Consider the following 22,785-nt stretch of genomic DNA (forward strand, 5'->3'; position numbering starts at 1 on the left):
AGCCTGTGGTCCTGTCCCTCCTGATGCGGGGGCCCTGTGTCCCACCACACCCCCACGTCTCATCAGGAGTGTGTATGGGGGGAGAGGGGGGGACTGCAGATGGAAAGAACCGAATGAGGGAGCTCAGCACTGAGAGGCCCAGTCTGAGAAGCACCCACCTCAGAAGGAGGTCTCCCCAAGGACCCTGCAGCCCAAGATCCCCTCCAGAGGATCCCAGGCCGAGACCCCCTAAACATGGGATCAGACTGAGACCCCATAGAGGAGGCCCAGGTTCAGTCCCTCTGTGGAGTCCTCCAGGACTAAATTATTCAGTGGGCTCCTCCCCGTGCCTGCCTCGCTGGCCACAGCCAGGTACTGGGGTGGGTGGGGGCCCCGGAGGGGGGAGGCTCCTGCCCTTCCCAGGACCTTCCCCACTCCCCTTCCTCCCAGGCTCTGCCTCGGCCCCGCCGTGCGGGAGAGGCGCCCCGGCCTGGAAAGAAGACACAGGGCAGCTTGTTCCAGCCCCGGAGACAGAGGGCGCCTCTGTCCACTCCTGGCCCCTTGCCCCACTGGGTGTCTATCTGTGAAGGGGTGGAGCCGGCGGAGGGGGGTCAGTGGGGGAAGGAGGACTGAAGACAGGTCTCCCTGCACAGCTCGCGCAGCCACAGTTGCAGCCTTGTCTGTCTGTCCAGATCCTGCTCCCGCCTCAGGCCCAGGCTGACAGTGAGTATCCTGCCCCATCCACCCCTGGCCAGCTGGGGCCAAGGCACTTCGGTAGAGCTCCACCGGGGACAATGGCATTGGGGTGCGTGGGGGGTCCGGGGGTTGTTTGGATGATAGCAGTTTGGGAATTGGGGGAGTCGGGGTTTGGAGGGTCGTGAGAGGAGGCAAACGCAGGCCAGAGAGGTATCTGGGAACCAGGTGGGCGGGGGAGGCAGCCAGTGGGGAGCCCAGCCACTAAGTTTTCAGGGGAGCAGGCCTTCCGACCAAGGCTCCCTCCATCTCCCAGCTGCTGGGGAGGGGACCCAACCCTGGGCTCACTTCCAGTGAGGTTAGAGAGAGCAGATGGAACAGCTGCTCTGCCCGACCCCTCAGCCTCCGCCTCTGCCACCCCACCCACCGCGACCCAGGGAAGTCTGGAGGTGGCGAGGCATAGACGGTGAGATATCAGGAAGAGGGGGCGCGAGGGAACTACACCCACCCCCAATTCTCCCTGCGTATAGCCTCCCATCTCCTCCTCTTTCTTGGCCCAGACCTGCAGACTCCTCTCCCCGCCGCCCCACTCTTTTCTCTTTGTTTTCCCAGGTGCCCCCTCCCTGTCAGGGTCCCCCCTACATTAAATGCCTGGCTGCTCTGCTCGCTCAGAGCCGCAGGTGCCCCTCCCGGAGGGGGCCTGTAACTGAGCCTCCAGCCCTCCTCCCTCGCACGCCCCTTATCCCCTCCATCGGCCGGGCTTGGGTTCCATCTCCCCTGCGTCTCTGTGACAACCGCTTCTCATGTCCCGAGTTCAGGTGACACTCACAAGGGCCCCATTGAAGAGCGGGGCTGTCATTCGATCGGGGCCTATTGTCCAGCCCCTCGGGCCGGGGGCAGGATGGGGACACCTGATCCGAGACACCTGAGCTGCCCCCGGAGGCTGTGAAGGGGCTGACTGTCCCAGGGAAAGAGACCCCGGGCTTGGCCATCTCCTCTCCGGACAGACCCCTTCAGCTCCTCTCTCCCAGCCCCTTAAACTCAGAGGACCTCACGCACTCCGCTTTTTATCTCCCCCGATACATAGCAGTGCCCTCTGCCTGTTGCCACGGTCCCCACATCTACCAGGCTGGGCTTGGGGTGGGAGTGGCCGGCAGCAGGGACAAAACCCGCTCAGGGCTCCTCTCCTCTTCCCTGGAAGCTCTGGCTCCAGGGAAAAGGCTCAGACATTCCTCCCTCCCTTCCACCACTTCCCGAGGGAAGGGGTAAGAGGAGCCAGACTAGGGGCGATAGAGACGCACCCAGGGAGCCCAAGTGCCACGTTCAGGTCAGAACAGAGTTGAAAGACCAAAAAGAGGCCCCCAGTCTGCTGGCAGGAAGTTCAGAGGCAATGAGACCCTCTCCCCATGAACCTGGGGCCATCCACTCAGGCTGGCACCTTCTCTATCAGGTGTACGGGGACATCAGACTGGCTCTTTGCCAGGGGTGGGCAGCAGAGTTGAATCTGTAGAGTGGAGTCCAGCCCACTGCCCCCAACCGCAGAGCTTGGCTGTGCTAGGCAGGCAATGTCCAGGGTAAAAATAGAGCCAGAGGGATGCCTGGCTGGGTCCTGTGACCACCCCTGCCTGCCTGCCACACCCTCCTCCGCGTCCGCCCAGGCAGCCGGAGACCTTGCAAAGTCCACTGCAGGCCTCTAGAGCTGCTCCGCCATCCTGCCTCCACGCCCCCAACCCTGGCTCCCCCTGGCTGGAGTCTGGATTGAGGGACACGAAGAACGGTCTGGACTTAGATCTGTTTGGGTTCCCCCTGCATCATAACATCCCAGGGAGAGGAACATTGTGAAGGGGCTCCGATCTCAAGGCCACTGGGGCTGTGGAACCAGGGTCAGGTTCCCAGCTCACGTCCATGGCGGGGGCGTGGGTAGGTGAGCTGCGCGATGGGTTCTGAGCTGGAGACAGCGATGGAGACCCTCATCAACGTGTTCCACGCCCACTCGGGCAAGGAGGGGGACAAGTACAAGCTGAACAAGAAGGAGCTGAAAGAGCTGCTGCAGACCGAACTTTCTGGCTTCCTGGACGTAAGCACAGGGTGGGATGGGGGAAGGGGAGGGGGACAGAGTGGGCATCTCCCTGCCATCTCCCCACCCCAGCCCAGCCCAGCCCAGCTCAACCATCTCCTTCCTCTCCTGGTTTAAGCCAAAATGCCCTGATTCATGCATCCCCTGGGCCAGGCCCTGTGTCAATACATCCAAAACAAGGCCCACAGTCTAGCAGGGAAAGACTGACCCTCAGAGTAAAACTTGAACACCAAGAAGCACACAGAGCCTTCACAGAAGCGGCAGGAAGTATTACGGGAGGATAGGAACCCGGTTGAAGTGGCACCCGAGCCACAGATCTCCAGTGGAGGATTACCAGGGTGAATGTAGACATTTTAGGGGGAGGGGTCTGCGTGAACAAAAGCGCGGCAGAAAGAGCATGCAGCATGCTCGGTGGTTCTGACTGGAGCGAAGGATGCAGAAAAGTGGGCTGGCTCTGACCCGGAAGCTCAGGTGGTGAGAGCGTCACCCCCAAATGCCAAGGGTGCGGATTTGATCTTTGGTCAGGGCACGTAGGGGAAGCAACCAATACAAGCATTCGTAAGTGAAACAGCAAATCAATGTTTTTCTCTCTTCTCTTCTCTTCCCTCTCAAATCAATTTTTTTAAAAAGTAGGCTAAAGGAGAAGTAATAAGTGAAACAGCTTTGATATTTTTTAATTTTTTTAAAATATATTTTATTAAATTTTTTATAGCGAGAAAGGGAGAGGGATAGAGAGTTAGAAACATCGATGAGAGAGAAACATCAATCAGCTGCCTCTTGCACACTCCCTACCGGGGATGTGCCCGCAACCAAGGTACATGCCCTTGAACAGAATCAAACCTGGGACCTTTGAGTCTGCAGACCGCCTTTGAGTCTGCAGACCGCAGACCGACGAGCTATCCACTGAGCCAAACCGGTTAGGGCAGCTTTGAGATTTTATTAGACCTGGGTTCAAATTCTGACACTTTCTAGCTGTGTGACTTTGGACACATTGTTTAACCACTAATGTCAATTTGTTTCTTCTCTAGAGTAAGAATAACGGAAACCTGCTTCACACTATTTGTGTGAGGATTGCATTGGACGAGGCTCCTAAACTCCAGGGGTAGTGCTTATCCCACCGCAGGCACTCAGCATATAACCGATGTTATTATCACTCTGCCTTGTTGAGGAGCTTCTTCTGTGGGCAGCAGGAGACTCCAGGATGCAGTTTTGAGGAGGGCAGCAGAAGAGTGCATGATTAGATGTAGTGCCCCTCTTGCTCAGCTCCTTCTCCCCAGTCACCCACCCTCTTGCCTCGGACTCAGCACTATATACATCTCTGTACAATGATCTCTCTGTCTCCTTGATTCGCAGGCCCAGAAGGATGCGGAGGCTGTGGACAAGGTGATGAAGGAGCTGGATGAGAACGGAGATGGGGAGGTGGACTTCCAGGAGTATGTGGTGCTGGTGGCTGCCCTCACGGTGGCCTGTAACAACTTCTTCTGGGAGAATAGTTGAGCAGACAGCCCCAGTGGGCAGCGCCCTTCCCCTCTGCCCTGCCATACCTGCCCCTACACCCTGCTTTCCTTCCTCCCCACCCTCCCCTTCCCCATAGCCCCACCTTTGCCCACCCTCCAACAAGGGCGCCAGAATAGTGGGCCAGACCTGCAACTCGTCTTTCATTAAAGGCTCATCTCTCAACAGCTGCTGTCTGTCTCCTTTGGGCTCCGGACGTGGGTGGGGAAGGAAAGGTGCCTTGTTTGGGGTGGGATCTTACTTAGAGGCCACAGAGTCATTACTCTTCCGATGTGAGGGATTCTCAAGGCCCAGGAAGTCAGGGGTTCAAGGTTCCAGCTGGAAGTGAATGAGATGCTAGCTTCTCGGCTATAAAAGCCAGAAAAGAATTTCCCTTAAAAGAATATTTAGAGGATGTCCCATGTGCTAGACGTTGTGTTGGAACTGGGGATACAGCACTGAATAAAATAAACACGATCCTTACCCTCTCACAGATGGAGTCCAGTAAGGATGCCAGACCATTAAACACATACACAGAAATGCTAGGAAGGAAAACAAAAGGATCCTGATGGGCACATGTGCGGGTTGGAGAGGGTGGAGGGCTGAAGAAGTGTTCATTCATTCATTCATCAAACATTTGAGCATTTTGTGTATCCAGGCATTAGAAAATCCCCTATACGTCTGTATCAAAATCCACATAAATGGCAGATGAGGAGGGAAGACCTGGAAGGGAGAAATGGGACTCAAAGATCCCACCCAAATAAGGACTTAACAATATTCAGGTCAAGCTGGGGAGGGGAGAAAGTGAAGAGGAAAATATGGGGGGGGGGGGGGGGAGTGGTGACTGGAGCAGGATCCAGTAGAGGTGTGCTCCCAACACTAGCCCCCAAGCTTTGGCCGGGGTATTCATGGCACTCCACAACTCTCTGGAGAGACCAAATGCTCAGGGGAGAACCAGTGCAAATTACCCAGGCCTCGTGGTCTGGAAAAGAGACCCACACAAGTCCCACAAGAAGTTTATTTATTTTTAAATAATATTTGTATTGATTTCAGAGATGAAGGGAGAGGGATAGAAAGATAGATCAATCATGAGAGAGAAACATCATCAAATGGGCATGGGTCCTGACCGGGAATCGAACCCGGTGACCTCCTGGTTCAGGGGCGGACTCTCAAACCACTGAGCACACCGGGCCCACGTAAAGAATTTTAAGACGCTCTGCCTTAGTCTGGGGAAGCGAGCAGACGCGCGAGGAAATACGAACGCGATTTCCATGGGGCCAAATCCGCTCCGAGGGGCCCAGATTTTGTACTGACAATCCTGCCGGGAAGAACCTGCAAACACAGGGCCTTGGCCACGCCCCTCTGCGGGCGAAGCACAGTGAGCTCTCCGAGGAGGCCCCGCCTTCTCTCTCCGGCCCCGCCCCTATTCCCCCGCGCAGGCGTAGCACGAACCTTCCGGCGGGGGGTGGGCCCCCCCCCTCCCGTCCCCGGTAGTGCGCAGACCTGACGCATGACGTAACTGCGCCGACGCCATTTTAGCCGGTCCCACTCCGCACTGGGCGTGGCGGCCATTTTGTTTGGACACCGAGCGGGAGTTGGTGGCAGCGGTTGTGGTGGCACAGGCGAGAGACAGGAAAGGGCAGGCCGAGGGGGTAGGGGGACCGGTCGGCTGAGCCAAGAAGCCAGCCAGCCCACGGCGCGCTGACCGAGCAGTCTACCCCTTAGGCACCTCAGCCCACCAAACACGTCAGCCCGAGCCCCCGCACCATCCACTCAGGTCCGGCCGGCCCCCGGCCCGCCTTCCGCAGCCGCCGTGGCAGCCCCGGGAGGAGCGCTGGCGTCCTTTTCCTTCGGTGAGTGTCTGGGGTGAGGAGGAGGAGAGTCTCGGGGGAGCGGAAGGGCCGGCGAGCCGGGCGGCGTTGGGATGTGGGAGCGGAGAAGGTGCCGGCGCGTGGGAGCCCGGGGCGCGAGGGGCGGGGCCTCGGGGCGCGAGGCGGGGCGGGCCCGGAATTGGAAACTGGCGGCGGGACTGGCTGCGAGAGGTTGGGGTTTGATACGGATTCAGAGGAGAGTTGTTTGGCGGGTTTGAGCAAAGCTGGCGGCCTGGCCAGGACGTGGAGAGGGTAGGGAGGTGACGTGAGGACTGCGGGGTCTGAGGGAACGTTGGGAAGCCATGGCAGCTTTCAGGTTAAGTTTCACAGAGGGCTCTCTGGGCGCTAACTCCCAGGTGAGTGCCCATTAAGGGAGCCTGGCCCGTCCCCCTCCCTCTCCCAGGTCCCCCAGCCCCTTGGCTCAGGCCCCTTCTCATTTCGGAGCCAATTTTTGAAACTCGATATGCCTGTGTCTCCTCTCTCCTCGGTGGTTCTCGGTTTGGGCTACACGTGAGAAGCACCAGGGAGCCTTTCTTCCCCTCTCCAGTGGCCGATTCCCCAGACCTCACCGCCAGATAGCGTGGTTTAATTGGTTTGGGTCCAGGTTCCTGCATTTTTTAAAAAAAATTTTTAAAGCTCCTTGCAGCCAAGGTCCTTGAGGACTGCGCTGGATGAAAAGCCAAATTCTGACACTTCCTGTCTGTCGTTTTGGAGGCTTTGGCAGATATTTTCTGGTCCTTGGCCTTGAAGTGTCTTAGTTTGACATAACTATGTCTTAGAAGCTTAAGCACCTGAAATGAGATTTAGTGTAGTCTCTTAAGTAGTCTTTGATACAGGCCTTTTCATTCATTCATTAACTGCTTGCTTTGGGCCTTTGGCCCCTGTAGAAATGAGGTGGTGGTGGTGGTTTCTGATTTGCTCATTCTGCCTCTTTATTGTCCTTTGTAGATCCTCGGGATTTGAAGATGGCTGCACAGTCAGCACCGAAAGTTGTGCTAAAAAGCACCACCAAGATGTCTCTAAATGAGCGGTGAGGCAGCCAACAGCAACTTCAGCTCGTTCATAAGAAAACATTACTTAAATTGGCCCTGGGGTCCAATGCACAAAAGCCGGTTTTAACACTAAATACCAACAGAAGGCTACAGACCTCTGTTCTTAGTTGCATCTTACTTATGTGGTACACAGAGCAAATAGGGCAGTTGTTTCAAAACCCCTTACCAGTAGCTTTTTATGTTAAGCTGTCTGAAATATTTGTTTGGTGGGATGTATTTTAAAAAGACTCCTCACACCCTCCCTTTTCTTCACAATTTTTTTTTTTTAACATTGACACAGGGATGGTGCAGCTTGGTAGCACGGTACCCTGACTGCAGGAGGCTTGCTGCCCAGTCCGAGGCCAGCAGTGTTGTGTCTGGCCTGTAAGAGGCGGGTAGCAAGCTGTGAATATGTCCAAAGGCCCTAGGATGCCATTCTTGGGCCTTGTAAGAGGCACTTGCTTTTGCTCCATTTCACTTTCTTTCCATTCTGCTTTTCATTTGTTTTTGTTTTAGATTCTTTTCATTTGTGTTCTTCTATCCCATTAAGCATATTTTACAGAAATAATAATGTCTTCACAAACTCTTAAACAGTTGAACTAATCTTTCAGAAATATCGTTGAAGTAAAAAAAAGTAATCATTTCAGACTAAGAAAAGCAAAGATACTAAAAGGCAGTTTCTGTCTATGAGAGCTCTGTTCATTGAGAGCCTTTGACCAGTGATTTTAGTAAGTTGATTTTAGAACGTGCGTTTTTTTGCCTTTTCTGAAGCATATGTGCTTCTTTTCTCTTGGACATACCGATTCTTTATATTCACTAAGTGGACAAATACATAAGAAAATGTGATGCACTCCTATAACTTGCATGGGTGCATTATTTCCATGGGCTCTAGTCCTTCCTTATATTTGCCCTTAAAATGCACCCTCAGTTCTCCCAGGGTTTTGACTTTCCTTGTTTGTCTTTGAAGCTACATCTTTTGTCTCGTGTTGTCATCATATCTGCTTTCTGCGTGTTTTTCATATCTTTCTCCTCTCTAAAAGCCGTTACTTGAGCCCTTGTTATCACTTTTGATTCAATGTGCTGCACTTAGCTGCATTTCTAAGTTTCTGATTCTTGCAAGTTTATGGAAGCAGAGGAGTCTTTAACCCACATCAGCTTTGATCTAAGTGTACCGCTTTACTTAAAAGTTCGTGGGATCTGGAGTTCCTGGTCTAGCAAGCCATGAAAATGCCAATAAATGTTTTATAATAAAGCTTTTATTTAAACATCCATTCTGTTCGACCTTGAAGCTTTACTAATATGCTGAAGAACAAACAGCCGATGCCAGTGAATATTCGGGCTTCGATGCAGCAACAGCAGCAGCTAGCCAGTGCCAGGAACAGAAGACTGGCCCAGCAGATGGAAAACAGACCCTCTGTCCAGGCAGCGTTAAAGCTTAAGCAGGTGAGAGAATGAGTCTAACATTCCAGAAGCAGCTGGTCTCTGCCAGGCGGTCCACCAAGACTGTCAGGAGTGATACAAGGCGGCTCAGGGCAAAGCTGAAACTTCTGTAGAGAGAATTCCCATTTTGGCAGGTACCAATAAGTAACTTTGTTGTCTTTCTCTCTTAGGATGTGTGCCATCAATGTGGCCTGTTTCTCTGTTATCAATGAGTGCTAATCTCTTGTTTTTTGGTCCTTTGTCCTTAAAGTAAATTCACTGGCTTTTTCTACAAAGAAATTTTGATTTTTAGATGACCTTCAAAAAATCCTTTATTCCCTGTTAAATGCTTTACAAATCAGGGAAATGCTTTTATTCTTTCTCCCCTAGTCCAGGAGTCTGAATGGCCTCAGTCAGTGCTTTCAGTGTGGAAATATAGAAATAGTAGAATGACCCTCATCCCCACAGCACCTGCATTTTTATCAGAAAGTCCAGCAAGAGCACTGAGTAATTTAAAAGTTAATGGTTTGCTTTCAAATTTCCAGTAAGAGATAATCCTATTCAGACCTGAAATAAAAACCTGCTCTTTATTATTCATAGACTTTATATGCAAGTCCGGACAGTGGCTGTGGAAGGATATGTCCAAGCTGTGGCTGGGCGTCTGGAGGGCAGTGCCATGCAACTGTAAGGACTAACTGGTAGTACTGCATGGCTGTGCATAGATTCAGCAGTTAAATATAACACCACCCCACCCAGAACCATTGGGCTCACTGACCAAAAATAAACAAGGCTTTCTGCTTCACTACCTTAAGCCTTGGAGTGGCTGCGTTCGTCCCTGACTCAGGAAAGCAGCAAAAGGCACCACCATTTTCTAGGCGTAAATATAAAAAATTGCTGAAGACCAGTCTCTGACAGGTCATTCCGAAGGCTCTTTCAACAATAAGCTTTAGATATAGGCTGTGCAGAAATAGCCTTTAGAGTGGCACTATCCACTCTAAAGTAGTAGAAATGATGTTCTGTGTGCTCTCCAGTACGGTAGTCCCGATCCACATAAAAAACGTGCTTAGTGCGATTAAGGAGCTTAGTTGGTTGGGGGTGGGCAAGTGTTTCTTTGTGTTTTGTGTTTTTAATTTTATTTACTTGAATAGCCACATGTGGCTAGTGGCTACCTTAGTGTACAGCATAGTTCTAGAGTAGAAACTGGGTGATAGAGTGGGCATCCTTAAGCTTCCTGTCAATGTTAGAGACCAATATTGGTGGCAGGTAAGGCTTGGGAAGGGAGAACTAAGTGCTGTACATTCTCCCTTTAAAACACAAATCTTGGGAGAGTATTCTCAGGATGCCTGAACAAAATGACATGTAGAATGAAGTCCTGACCTTAAAATAGTATGCAGTCAGGAGAGCGATCTCATGGGCTTTTATGATTGGTTACACCTGCTCACGCTAGGTGCATAATGTTCAAAGCCTGACTCTCTGATTAGAAGCAGTTTATGATCTTGTGCTAGAAAGCTAATAATAACTGAATATATGGTTGGGGGGGGGGGGGGGGAGTAATTGGTAGTGGCTTATGGGTGAAGCCTAAGGATACATAGAATTTATTTTCATTCATATTGACTGATGGCTTTCTAGGGAAACAAGTTTGCCAAGGTCTTGGTTGTGTTCAAAGCTACATAGTTACATTTTTCTTTGAAGGAATTTAATTCTTTGGTATGTGGTCTTCATAATTTTTCTTTGAGGGACGGATTATTGAAAATCTTTGTCTCTGATATGTCTTTGTCTTGGAGTGTGGGCCTGAGTTTTGTGATTATAGCTCACCTGTCTTTATTCTGATGCAAATTTGGCCTGTCTCTCTCTGGAGATACACTTGAATTATGTGTTTATTTTTAATTAAATGTCATTATACTGGTTTAATGGAGCTATTTGCAATGGAATTAAGGCTATTTAAGAAATTAAGAAAATGTGGTTTGACTTTTTTTGTGTTTATTTACATCTTAAGGTAAAAAGTGGACCGTCTGGGGATATGTACTCAGAAAAAATGGAATACAGTGGCCTTTGAGAAATCAAATGTTGTTCTTAAGTCATAAGAATTCAGATGAACTTTTAATTTAAATTTTGCCCAGAGTATGATGAACTTCCTGTGATGTTTGAATAAACCTTTGAAGACAGTGGTAGTCCTTGGGCAAGTATTAAGTCATATCATTGTCAGTCTGTGATTTAAAAACAACACAATCAGGATTTGGAATATAGTGTTCTTACCAAAACTTAAGTTTCAAGTCGTGGTGTAAGACTTTTATAGGCAAACTAGCAAGGTAATTTGTTGTAATGCCAATTTCATAGCACCATTCTCAAGCTTCTTAGAAGCTCTGGATCAGAATTTTGCCTTTATGTCACGTTCTGAGGCTTGCTTCTAGTTTAACATCCTTATGACACCCACAGCAGGTTTATCTGCCTCCACATAGTCATCTCACTCGCTTCTTTTTCTCTGCACTTTGAGTTACCAAATCCCACTGGATTGCTTTTTTGATCTCAATCCCTCAACACCTTTCTTCCAGAAGAGCTTAAAGCAGCGCCTGGGTAAGAGTAACATCCAGGCTCGGCTAGGCCGGCCCATAGGGGCCCTGGCCAGGGGTGCAGTCGGAGGACGAGGCCTGCCCATGATCCAGAGAGGCTTGCCTAGAGGAGGACTGCGTGGGGGACGCGCCACAAGAACCCTACTGAGGGGCGGGATGTCGCTCCGAGGTCAGTGCTGTTACCTGACGACTGTCGAGCCCCACCCCCTTTCCTTTTCTCTTGGGCTGCTTATGGACACATTGTTTAACATCTTTAAGCCTGAATTTGTATTAATAAAATTAATAACTTGATATCACATATTTTTAATAGTGCTGCATGTCCTTTTATCAATACCATTTCTTTTCTGATAATGTGCAATGATGAAAGGCTATGACCTGCGTAACAACAGGTAATTCATGTCATCTCCATTCCATTTTAAAACACCCTGCTGCTGCTTGAATCAAAGCACATCCAAGTTCTAGAAATAAGTCAAGTCTTAAGAAATGTATGGGTCTGTTGGCCTGTATGTTAACCAGTCATCTCTTTTCCTGGTGCTAGTGAAATACTGTTATATCTATAAAAAAGAGAAGACAAGTTGACCCATAGCACTTAACTATATATATACATTTGGGGCACTGTTCCCTGTAGAGTGTATTGAGAACAGGAACCATATCCTTTGTTTGTAAATTTATCGTAATGTTAGGTGCCTATCTGATTATTCAATAGATACTTATTAAATGTGCATACTTCCTAATTGCCTTAACTCCTCCCAGCTTCTTCCCAAAAATGGATTTTTGGTCAGACTTGTTGAATTGATTGAATAAAGAGCATCTTAATCTGTTCACATTCCATATGCAGCTTGCCCCACCCAACCTAAAAATTTCCTGAATTAACTTATTTAACCTTTCCCACCTTCCTTTGGTTAGAATCTACTTTGTCTCTCTTGGATTTACCTGCATATACATTGTATGCCTCCTCTCTAAGGTCAAAACCTGCTCCGAGGTGGACGAGCCGTAGCTCCCCGAATGGGCTTAAGAAGAGGTGGTGTTCGAGGTCGTGGAGGTCCTGGGAGAGGGGGCCTAGGGCGTGGAGCTATGGGTCGTGGCGGAATCGGTGGTAGAGGTTAGTCAGCTACCAACTTCAGAGAATAGCTCCCTCTTACTTCTCTCCCTTTAAAACTCAGAGCCACTTTCTGCAAGCTTCAAGTCCTAGGCAGGCTTATTTGTTTGTCTTGTTTTGTTTTCTGAAACTGGCTTATTTTTCTAAATGCACATGGTGGTAGTGCAAAAGTCTGTCATGGGTTTTCTAAGAACTAGTCAGGTGCATGTTATAGAGCCAGGTTATGTGTGCAGTCTTCCAGACTCCTGTGAATTTAAATTGTATTGTTAAAATGACAAAGTGGTCAGTTTAGGGTTTTACCTTTCTCTGTCCCTGCCCCACCACCACACACAACACACCCCATAACTCAAACCCCTCTTTTGAGTCTAAAAATCTAAAAGAGGAGGGTGTACAAAAATGAAGCAGATTTAAAGATAAGGATGAGATCTGGAACTGGGTATTGACTCTAAAACCAAGTAAATTCAAGGTAAAGTTTGTGTCTGTGGGAAACCAGAGATGACTTTTTGAGTACGTTTATTAAAGCTGGGGACCATGAAACAAGGAAGGGCCTAGGATAGAAAAAGCAACAAAAGGGGCTTGGAGACAGGCTCAGGGGGTTAGCCCAGGACCACATGTTCCCCTGGTGGCAAGCCTCATGGAGAATTTGGGAATGCACACCTGTGGAGGAAAGGAAGGGGGTAGAGGTTAGAGCTTGCTCCCAGGAGGTAGAAAGCAAGGATGGTATTGTGTCAGTTAACTGACTGACTCATGTTTGATAACTATCTTACCTTTGAGACTCAGTGATACTTGTCTTGTGACCTCTTGACCCAGATTGGAAGGGTTTCATGGTGTTGGCTGTTAAAATGCCAGATCTCATGGGAATTTTCTGGCTTAAAGTTTGGTGGAAAATTCCCAACATCTGTCAAAGAAAAAGAAAATTTTTACTCTCTTAGCTTAACCCTGTATATATTGGCTTTGGTCCTTTTTAAAGTGTGTGGTGGGTCCATAATTTATGGCCTTAACATTGCCAAGGAATAATAACTGTTAGGAAAGGAAATTTGATAACTGAGGGCTTGTTTTCTTCTCGCCTGTTATATGTTGCTTGGCTTATTGAGTGAAGTGCAAGATAGTTTGGGTTTCAGGATGAAATCACAAATTTCCAAATTATCTTGACTTGGTTTCTGAGCAACGACACAGGGGTAAGAGAGTCAAAGTCTTAGCTGGGTATGTTTTGTTAGGTGAATTGAAACCACCTCTCAGATAACCATAATTGTTATAAGTATCTAGAATAGCAGATAAAGTGGCTGAGACTACTCAGGATGTTTTTTCCCATCTCCCCACATTGTTCCTATGTGAAAATAACTCCTCAGCCCCCTGACATAGGGTCAGCTCTTTAGGTCTTTAGGTTTGATAAGTTTGAGGAGAGATAAGCTAATTTTCCAGAACGATCTCAAGTAAAGCTTAATTTGAAAACTGTCTGGCTTCATACCCCTGTTGCTCTGTGCCCTTATTACTTCCTCCCTATCTTAATAAATGAGTTCATCTGTAATGTTGTTAATTATGAACTTATAGTAGGTCTCAAAGTTGAGATAATTTATTTTAGGAAAGATTAAGATTTTTTTTTAATTATCAGTTTCCCCTTTATTTTTAGAATAAAATTTTAAATAGCATTTAGAGATGAGCATATAATAAGGGATTCATTATGTGTGCTTTCCATGTGTTGCTTGCTACCCACTGTATTTCCTATTTTTCCAGATTCCTCCTCTTTGCCCTGCCCTTCAGCCTCTCAGCTAGATTTACTATAATGCGCGTTAAACCTACTTGTAACTGTCTTTTTTTTCCCTTGGGCCAGGTCGGGGTATGATAGGTCGGGGAAGAGGGGGCTTTGGAGGCCGAGGCCGAGGCCGTGGACGAGGGAGAGGTGCCCTTACTCGCCCTGTGCTGACCAAGGAACAGCTGGACAACCAGTTGGATGCATACATGTCGAAAACAAAAGGACACCTGGATGCGGAGTTGGATGCCTATATGGCACAGACAGATCCTGAAGCCAATGATTGAAGCCTGCCTTCCCTCCTCTGAGAGACTCTTGTTAAAAAGTTACCACGTCTGTAAATAACCTTGAGATAACAGAAGAGAAGAGCCTACCTGATTGATGCTGGAAGGACCTATCACAATAGACTATGGACTTACTCGCCACCAGTTTGTGCATTTAGTGTGTTCCTTTTACTTTTTTGATAACTGTATTGTATGAAACCCTTTTTTCCTCTGACTTGGGTTTGGTTTCGTTTTGTTTTGTTGTTTGGGTTTGTTTCCTTCTCCCAGACTTCTCTTTGAACATGAATATGTCGGCCCTCTTTCCACCTCTGCCTCCCGTCACCTGCCACATATGCTTTGACTGTCTAACCTTTCCTCTGTTTGTCTCTCTATCCTCTGAAAGTCCCAGAAAGAATCCATTCAGGGTTCCTCCCTAACGCCCAGGTGTCTGTGATACAGTTCTGTTCTATATCACTTTAATAGCCACTTAGAAGTGGTTAGAAAACCTGGAGTTCACAAATGCATTCTGCCACGTTGATGTTTTAGTATAGTAATTTAGCATTGGCCTAACTACAGTGTCACACTATATGTTATATGGGATAGCAGCTCTCATCTGATAGAAGTTGCTACCATGTGCACTGATACCACATATGTGAGCTGGGTTTGGTGTGTGCATTGTTTCTACCACGGAATAAGATTTGTAAACCTGCCTCTTGGCTTTGCATTATCCAAAGGGGTGCTGTTGGGCTGGCTTACACCTGCAGTAGAGGGAAAGGCCATTGGGTAAGCAGATGCTTCAGAAGAGATGAGAGAACTCTGGCAGATACTGCTGGGGAGGGGTCAGAAGATACCCATGTTGAATGTAATTCTTAGGTTTATCCCAAACCAGTCTTGGGCTTTTTCATACATTGGCTTTGTTTGACCCACTTATTTCTCTCGAAGGTTTGTAAGCTCAACCATGTTCTGTCAAGTGTTCCAGTTTCAGTAGAATCTTGTATTTATGGTTTATTATAACAAGAAATTGTTCTCTCAAATCCAGCTAGGACTTTTTATTTGTTGTGCTCTTGGAAATGCTATGGCTACTGTAACACTACCTTAATATACCCCTTGTAGAGCTGAGTCCTTCATAGTTGTGTTAAAATTCTTGGGAGGGCCCTAGCCGGTTTGGCTCAGTGGATGGAGCGTCAAACAGACCAAAGGGTCCTGGGTTCAATTCCGGTCAAGGACACATACCTCGGTTGCAGGTTCCTCCCCTGCCCAGGCCCTGGTCGGGATGTGTGCAGGAGATAACCAATCTTTGTGTTATTCTTATCAATATTTACCTGTATTTCCCTTTTCAACTCTCTTTCTGAAAAATATCCTTGGGTGAGAATTAAAAATAAAAAGACAAATTTTTTAAATCCTGGGAAGGGGGTATTGTGGCTTTGGGTCAGAAAGGGAAGAATCTGTCCACCCCTGAGTAAGCCTTGCAGAAAGATTAACCACACCAAGTAATGTACTGACCTGTTTGGTCCATACAAAGGTCAAGCAGTATCCTGGAACCCAGCACTGGTTTCCCTTTTTCCCTGTACTGTTGAAGGGAAAATAATCGAACCACCTCCAGGCAAACCAATTACCATTGAGCTACCTGGTGCCCTAAACTGTTGGGAGGCTGTGTTCATTGCATGCTGGGAAGGAAATTTTGATCAGGACATCATGAACTTGAATCCTGTCTGTATGACCTAAGCTATTTTACTTAACCCCTCTGTGCACAAGTGGTTTAGTTAGCTATAGAGGGAGAGCTTGAAAAGATCACATGGGTACAGGATCTAACCATGCTGACAACCAATCTGACCTGGATTTTAATATAATTCCTCGCTAAGAATGGGCTGAAGCAAGGACTTCAACCCAGGCATTCATAATCTTTAAAAGGAATAAAAAGCATTTTTATGTGGATATGGATAAGTGTAAGAATATCTCCATTGGCAGCCCCCAAGACCCCTGAGGGAGGTGCTGATCAACAGTGGGCAGCAAACTTCACATCCCCTGATTGCCTTGCATCAGGAACATCCCAGGCAGGGTCTAGGAAGCCTTTGGGAAGAAAAAGGAAGGGAGAGCTGCAAGATGAGTGGGTTACTTACCCTCTACATACAACCTGGGATGACCTAGGATTTTCCTCAGCCCCTCCCCCCCCCCCCCAACGTAGCTAACAACTATATTCCCCTAAAATGACTTTTTACCTAGAACTTGCGCTCAGGATATATATTCTTTCAAGCTGGTGACTTTTGAGCCACCTCCAATAATACATCCCAATACTTTCTCTGTAGAGTGAAAGGTGAGAAGGGGAACTTGGTAGGAACAGAGGTGAGGGCCACAGTCTTACAGTGTCCCATTTCAACTCTGTGCAACTCACATACCTCTATGTTCATGCCCATCTTCCCTTATTTGGAGCTGTCCCCAGACTTGGCAAAATTTCCAGGATAAAAACTATGGAAGGAATCCAGAAGTGGGGAAAGGGGCAGAGCGTGGCAGCAGGTGCCTCCCATCACCACCCCCTTCATCCACTAATGGAATTCCTTTGAGGAGGTAACCTCAGGACAGAATCCCTGGATGCCTCAACTCCCTGGGCTAAGGAGGAGCAGTTGGGGCTAGGAAGCTTGGGTCCTTTGAGGAGGGAATCTCCCAAGGCACTGGGTGTACCTTAGTCGCTCTCTCCTAGCCTCATAGCTCAGGGTCCCCCTGCCCAGAGTGCTCCCAATCCCACCACATTCTGCTGACTCATTGTTCTTAGTGCCTACGGTGTCTATTCAAAAGGATTTGTTCCATGTCCTCTACACTCTTGGCACTGGCTCCACTGGGCAGTGCAGGGAGCTAAGACCAGGTCGGGCCTCATTTCTAAAATCAAATCTTGACTATGAAAATGTCGATATTTCCTGGTGTTCAAGGGACCCTGAGGCATTCTGGTGGGGTGGAGGGTGGGGGCTTTGAGGGTCCCAGTGGAGCCTAAGCTCCCTTCTCTTTCTGCCTCTTGTATTCCTCCTTCATTCCCAATAGTGGGTACAAGGAATTCCCCTACAGTCACAGGCTCTCTAGCCCCACCTGCTGCTCACTGCAGTTCTAGCACCTGAGGCTTGTGTCCCATTTCTGCCATCCTCTGTCCTTATTGAGTGTCCCCGATAGTGTGGGACCTGGAGTCAGCCTGGCTCCTACGTCAGTCTTTTACTCATTCAGCCACCATCTGCAGAGGACTTGTCATGCAGACACAAACAAGGCATTATTTGTTAGAAGGGCACTGGGTGCATAGAGAAGAGAGTGACAAACTGGATCTTGAAAGTCCTAGGAAAGTTTAACAGACAAGGAAGAGTATTCCAAGTAGAGGGAACAACAAATACAAAGGTATCCAGACCTAAAAGAGCATGCTGTATGCCAAGGAGAATGTGTGTGAGTGGAAACAGGCCCAGCCCAGGAAGGCTCTGGGGACTGGGATGGTGACGGCAGCCACCATGGCCCTCTTACCTTGTAGGGCTGGCAGGCTAAAAGGCCTGTGACAGCTGAGGCTTCATGAAGCCTCTATTTTTATTAATTTTTAAAAATATATATTTTTTTAATTTCAGAGATGAAGAGAGAGAGAAACATCAATGATGAAAGGGAGTCATAGATTGGCTGCCTCCTGCACTCCCCCCACTGGGGACTGAGCCCACAACCCTTGACCAGAATCGAACCTGGGACCCTTGAGATAGAGCATGCTAGGGCCTCCATCCTAAGGATTTTAAGAGTGGAGATTTTAGGGGAGTCCCAGGGAAATATCTTAATGGAAGATTAGCAGTTTTCCAGGTGTGTCCATTCAGAGTTGTGGTCTCCACTGATTGGTTGGCTAGCACTAGGGCAGGGGGTTATTATTCCATGCATCTAGTCAGACACCTGATGTCAGCGGGGGTTCGTTTTGTTGCTTTTCTGCCTGGAGCTGAAATGCAACTGAGGCCTAGATGTTATCTCTAGAGAGGAAAGGTCAGGGAGTCCTAACCTCATGGACCGGGGATATGCTAGGGAAGAAAAGGTCACCCTGGAGGTGAGGTCCCACCCTACAATTACCCATTGCTAGGCACGTGGGGCTTTCCATCCTGGTGACCTTCTGTACCTGACCCCCTGTCCTTGCTCCGTTCATGTCTGTCTAAGTGCCGACAGCACCGCCACTACTGCTGCCCCTTTCAGTTCTGCCATTGAAACATCGTAGAGCTCTCCACACAAAGTTCTCATCTCCCAGGAATCAGAGTGGACTAGAAAATCCTTGTCCCTTACCTGCACCTAACAAGTCTTACTCTCAGGTCTCCTTCCCCAGTTAAAGCCACCACCAGATACCATTCTGTGCCCACTACCTACCACAAGAACTCTCTAATAACTGACCGCCCTCTCTGCCCCATTCAGTGGGTATAGGGGTGCAACTAACCTGTCAGACAGAGTGTACTGTGTGTGGCTGTATTGCCTGAGCCAGAACAGCTGTTCCTACAGTTTCCTCATGGACATATACCCCACTACCCACATTCAAATTGCCAGCAAGGAGTGGGCAGGTCAACCTAAGCACACCCAGGGGGTGAGGAGATGGGAGACAGAAGAGAAGGGGCGTTCTTAGGATCTCTTTCAGCCTTTATGCATAAGCCAAGGACTGCAAAGCCACTGTAATGTGATAGGGGTGCAAGCCGGGAGGAGGGGGATTTTGTGCTGAATACCTTGTGTCATGATGCCTGGAATTTGATAAATGTTTAGAGAATGAATAATTGAACCAACACTGGCCTTCAACCTGTTATCAAACTTCATGGTTTCTGGAAGACCCTTGCCCAGTTTTCCTCACAGAGATATCCAAGGAACCAAGGAAAGGATTCTAAAATTCCCTTTCATCTGACTGGTATTTTAGAATGCAGAATGATCTGGCAAGTAGAAAGACTAGAGGCAAGATCAGGAGACTGTTGCAATGGCTTCCTGAAAGATAAGAGCAAGTCAGGATGATAAGGAGTGGAAAGGAAAATATAAACCAAAAGTCATTTTCCTCAGAGAACCAGCTTCTTTTTTTAAAATCTTTTTAATTAATTTGAGAGATATATATATCCATTTGTTTTGTTGTTGTTGTTAATCCTCACCCGAGGATATTTCTCCATTGACTTTTAGAGAGAGTGGAAAGGAGGGGGAGGAAACAGAGAAACATTGATTTTGTTGTTCCACTTATTTATGCATTCATTGGTTGATTCTTGTATGTCTCATGGGGATTAATCAATCCTGCAACCTTGGTATATTTCAAGGATGCTCTAACCAACTGAGCTACCCAGCCATGGCTAAAATTTTTTTACTGTGGCAAAATGCACATTACACAAAATTAAGCACTTTAACCATCTTTTTAAAAAAAATTTTAGAGAGGAAGGAAGGTGAAGAGAGAGATGCAGAGAGAAACATCAATGTGAAAGAGATACAACTGTTGCCTCTTTTAAAAATATATATATTTTATTGATTTTTTTTTTTTTTTTACAGAGAGGAAGGGACAGGGGTAGAGAGTTAGAAACATCAATCAGCTGCCTCCTGCACGATCAGCTGCCTCCTGCACACCCCCCACTGGGGATGTGCCCTTGACCAGAATTGAACCTGGGACCTTTCAGTCCGCAGGCCTATGCTCTATCCACTGAGCCAATCCGGTTTCGGCTATCTATTGCCTCTTGGTATACTCCTGACCTATTGATGTTTCTTCCTCTTCCCCTTTCCCCTCTAAAAGTCAATGAATAGCCCTAGCTGGTTTGGCTAAGTAGATAGAGCACATGCTGGGGACTGAAGGGTCCCAGGTTCGAATCCAGTCAAGGGCACATGCCCAGGTGGTGGGTTTGGTCCCCAGTGGGGGGCATGCAGGAGATAGTCAATCCATGATTCTCTCATCATTGATGTTTCCCTCTCTCTCTTTCTCTCTGAAATCAATAAAAATATATTAAAATTAAAATAATAAAAGGTAATGAACGAATCCTTGGGTGAGGATTTTTTAAAAAGTGTACTGGTAAATTTAGAAATATAAAACTGTACTATGAATGTAATCTGGTTTTCTCATAAATTAGGCTAGGAAGGCTATGGCCAACTAGGGATTTAAGAATTAATTTTTCAATAAAAATAAAGATATTAAGGAAAATAAATAATAATAAAAAGAATTTTCACCTTTGGAGAAAACAACAAGTACCCGTCTCCCAAAATTATTCCTTCCCCTAAACTACTGAAGTCTGGAGATTTTGAAAATCCGCACCTTCAAGGCCTATAAAGAACTACAACTCCCAGAGCATTAATGGCCCCGGCCTTCTCCCCGCCCTGCCGGCTCCAGAGACTCCATTTCCCAGAAATCCCGGGGGCTGAGCGGAAGCCCGCCTTACTCGGGCGCCCCCGCGCGGCGCACTTCGGCTGGGCTTCAGTTCCCGGCGGCCCTCGCGGCACGTTCCGGGATAAGGGTAACTCATGATGGCGGGGGCTGGTTCCACCACTGTATCCGGGGCAGGGACGCCGGTGGCGGGGCCCGCAGGCCGCGACATCTTCGCCGAGGGGCTCCTCGAGTTTCTGCGACCCGCTGTGCAGCAGCTCGACTCTCACGTCCACGCCGTCAGGTGCCCGAGAGGGGAGGTTGGGCGGGGCCTCTCGGTTTCTGGTTCTCGTATGGGGCGGGGCCAAAAAAGGGCGGAGTCCAGACGGGTTGCTGTCAGGGTTCTGATGCGGCTAAGAATATGGGGAAACTGCAGGCTGCACGGAATGGCCTCCGGGTGCGGGGGTGGGCGTGCGGCCCAGTACTTGGGGAAACACGTAGGGGAACAGGTTTCTTGAGTTCATTGATTGATTGACCCTGTAGGTCTTTTATTTCTTTGCAGAGAGAGCCAGGTAGAGCTGCGGGAACAAATTGACAACCTAGCTACTGGTGAGTAAGCATCCCTGTGTATTTGGAATCCCTCAGCTTGCTTTCAGAACCTTGTTTTGCCGTCCCTCCTCTGGGCTGAGGTTCTGTCACTTCCTTGCGGCATGGCAACGCTGCCTCAGATTCCTGTATAAGTTTCTCGTGACTATGGTCCTTGTGGTGCAAGAGTGTTTTCCTCCTCCTTCGCCAACAAACAAGAAATGAGCCAGTAGGTATTAGTTGCACCTTACATTACACCCACAGAGCTGTGCCGTATCAATGAGGATCAGAAAGTGGCCCTGGATCTCGACCCCTATGTAAAGAAGCTACTTAATGCCCGGCGACGAGTTGTCTTGGTCAATAACATTCTACAGAATGCCCAGGTAAAAGAATTTCCTACCAACAGTGATTCTTTGCTCTGCTTTATAAGTTCTCAGTGTATATCTCCACTTTTCAAGAGATGTCTCCCATCTCCAACTCAACGAAAGTCATTCTTCAAGTCTTTGGGGTTAAGGGAGTTGTCAACTAAATTAATGTCTGTAATACTAGAACCGTTTATTCTTTATTTCTTTAAATATTTTTAGTGATTTCAGAGAGGGAGGGATAGAAATATGGATGAGAATCGATTGGCTGCCTCCTGCACACCCCAGTGGGGATTGAGCCCACAACCTAAGTATTTACCCTTACTGGGAATCGAGCCATGACCTCCTGGCTCCGTCGCTCAACCAGAGCCACACCAGCTGGGCTAGAACTGTTTATTCTCAATACTTGGTGACTTATTTACATTCTTGTATACCTTAGAAGACCTACATTGAGATGGAGCCAGATATTTTACAGTGCCCAGGTAACAAATGAGCTCTAAAGCCTTCCACAGAGCAGTTAAGATTACAAATTTGTCTTATAGGAGCGGCTGAGGCGGCTAAACCACAGTGTTGCCAAGGAAACAGCCCGAAGGAGGGCAATGTTGGATTCAGGAGTTTACCCCCCTGGATCCCCAAGCAAGTAACAGAAGATGGGCCTCAGAATAGCTCAAGTACTGTTTTCCACCTGCCTCATTTCCTCCAGGACACCCTATAACCCTGGGACATTGATAATCCTATGGATTGTGTTTGAAAGTCGTACCCATTTATGTGGGGGTCCACAGAAATCTCTTTAGCAGTACTCCGGATCCCAAAGGATTTATTCCAGCTCTTACTTCCAAGAATGAGCCGAGACCCTTACATTTTTTAAAGGTACATTCTTGAGTTCCTAGTTAACTTTCTTCAAATCTAGTTAACCAGGAGGGGCTTCCTATCACGTGGCTGGAAACGTTGGTAAAGTTGTTAGTGCCTGGGCAGTACATCCTCTACCTGTGACTTCTCGTTTTCCAGTTTAGGCTTGGGATTTGGAGGGCAGGCAGTCACCCATCCACCCTCTTATAGATCTCATTGGCTTGAACACAGTAGTCTTGCTGGAACCATTTAATTCAATAAATGCTTAAACAATATTCTAGTTTACTTTGGTATATGATAAGGTTCCAAGAATCTTTGTACTTTAATAAATTCAAATACAGCTTCAAATTGTGATCTAGCGTTCACAATGAAAATACTCGAGTAGCTTTTTTAATGAAGAGCAGAGAAAGTAAAAAAGATGGCTAGGTAATACTTAAATGCAAGA

The 22,785-nt window shown here is 47.9% G+C and overlaps 3 protein-coding genes across 9 annotated transcripts; all 3 read left to right on the forward strand.

Annotated features, from left to right (window-relative positions):
• Nucleotide 1: 1 nt before the first annotated feature.
• S100A1 (S100 calcium binding protein A1) lies at nt 2-4,431 on the forward strand. Of its 4 annotated transcripts, none has more exons than XM_084866937.1 (4): nt 2-351; nt 642-706; nt 2,597-2,749; nt 4,103-4,431. In XM_084866937.1, exons 3-4 carry the CDS (start codon nt 2,609-2,611, stop codon nt 4,244-4,246), a joined length of 285 nt encoding a protein of 94 aa, XP_084723063.1. In that variant the 5' UTR covers nt 2-351; nt 642-706; nt 2,597-2,608; the 3' UTR covers nt 4,247-4,431. The 4 variants fall into 4 exon arrangements, with proteins under 4 accessions (XP_084723063.1, XP_084723061.1, XP_084723060.1 ...); XM_084866935.1 differs by having other exon boundaries at nt 286-351; nt 642-702; XM_084866934.1 differs by lacking the exon at nt 2-351 and having other exon boundaries at nt 421-702.
• A 1,358-nt stretch (nt 4,432-5,789) lies between these two features.
• CHTOP (chromatin target of PRMT1) lies at nt 5,790-15,651 on the forward strand. 4 transcript variants are annotated; one of them, XM_084866890.1, is made up of 7 exons: nt 5,961-6,096; nt 7,063-7,144; nt 8,435-8,588; nt 9,165-9,248; nt 11,117-11,303; nt 12,099-12,236; nt 14,065-15,651. In XM_084866890.1, the coding sequence occupies exons 2-7, from the start codon at nt 7,080-7,082 to the stop codon at nt 14,268-14,270; spliced, it is 834 nt and encodes a 277-aa protein (XP_084723016.1). In that variant the 5' UTR covers nt 5,961-6,096; nt 7,063-7,079; the 3' UTR covers nt 14,271-15,651. The 4 variants fall into 4 exon arrangements, with proteins under 4 accessions (XP_084723013.1, XP_084723015.1, XP_084723016.1 ...); XM_084866887.1 differs by lacking the exon at nt 9,165-9,248 and having other exon boundaries at nt 5,790-6,096; XM_084866889.1 differs by lacking the exon at nt 9,165-9,248 and having other exon boundaries at nt 5,801-6,096; nt 11,120-11,303.
• Nucleotides 15,652-20,625: 4,974 nt separating this feature from the next.
• Nucleotides 20,626-22,615, forward strand: SNAPIN (SNAP associated protein). The gene is made up of 4 exons (XM_084866926.1): nt 20,626-20,848; nt 21,107-21,153; nt 21,394-21,512; nt 22,034-22,615. The coding sequence occupies exons 1-4, from the start codon at nt 20,703-20,705 to the stop codon at nt 22,133-22,135; spliced, it is 414 nt and encodes a 137-aa protein (XP_084723052.1). The 5' UTR covers nt 20,626-20,702; the 3' UTR covers nt 22,136-22,615.
• Nucleotides 22,616-22,785: the final 170 nt, after the last annotated feature.

This window comes from Pipistrellus hanaki, assembly GCF_964339955.1.
Source record: "Pipistrellus hanaki genome assembly, chromosome: 18".
NCBI lineage: Eukaryota > Metazoa > Chordata > Mammalia > Chiroptera > Vespertilionidae > Pipistrellus > Pipistrellus hanaki.

Bases quoted from the DNA above. Each gene is read 5' to 3' on its own strand.
- SNAPIN (XM_084866926.1), top strand. From the start codon at position 20,703: ATGATGGCGGGGGCTGGTTCCACCACTGTATCCGGGGCAGGGACGCCG. The intron at 21,154-21,393 runs GTGAGTAAGCAT...TTACACCCACAG, and splicing joins AATTGACAACCTAGCTACTG to AGCTGTGCCGTATCAATGAG. The intron at 21,513-22,033 runs GTAAAAGAATTT...TTTGTCTTATAG, and splicing joins ACATTCTACAGAATGCCCAG to GAGCGGCTGAGGCGGCTAAA.
- CHTOP (XM_084866890.1), top strand. From the start codon at position 7,080: ATGGCTGCACAGTCAGCACCGAAAGTTGTGCTAAAAAGCACCACCAAG. The intron at 7,145-8,434 runs GTGAGGCAGCCA...TCGACCTTGAAG, and splicing joins AAGATGTCTCTAAATGAGCG to CTTTACTAATATGCTGAAGA. The intron at 8,589-9,164 runs GTGAGAGAATGA...TATTATTCATAG, and splicing joins CAGCGTTAAAGCTTAAGCAG to ACTTTATATGCAAGTCCGGA.
- S100A1 (XM_084866937.1), top strand. From the start codon at position 2,609: ATGGGTTCTGAGCTGGAGACAGCGATGGAGACCCTCATCAACGTGTTC. The intron at 2,750-4,102 runs GTAAGCACAGGG...CTTGATTCGCAG, and splicing joins AACTTTCTGGCTTCCTGGAC to GCCCAGAAGGATGCGGAGGC.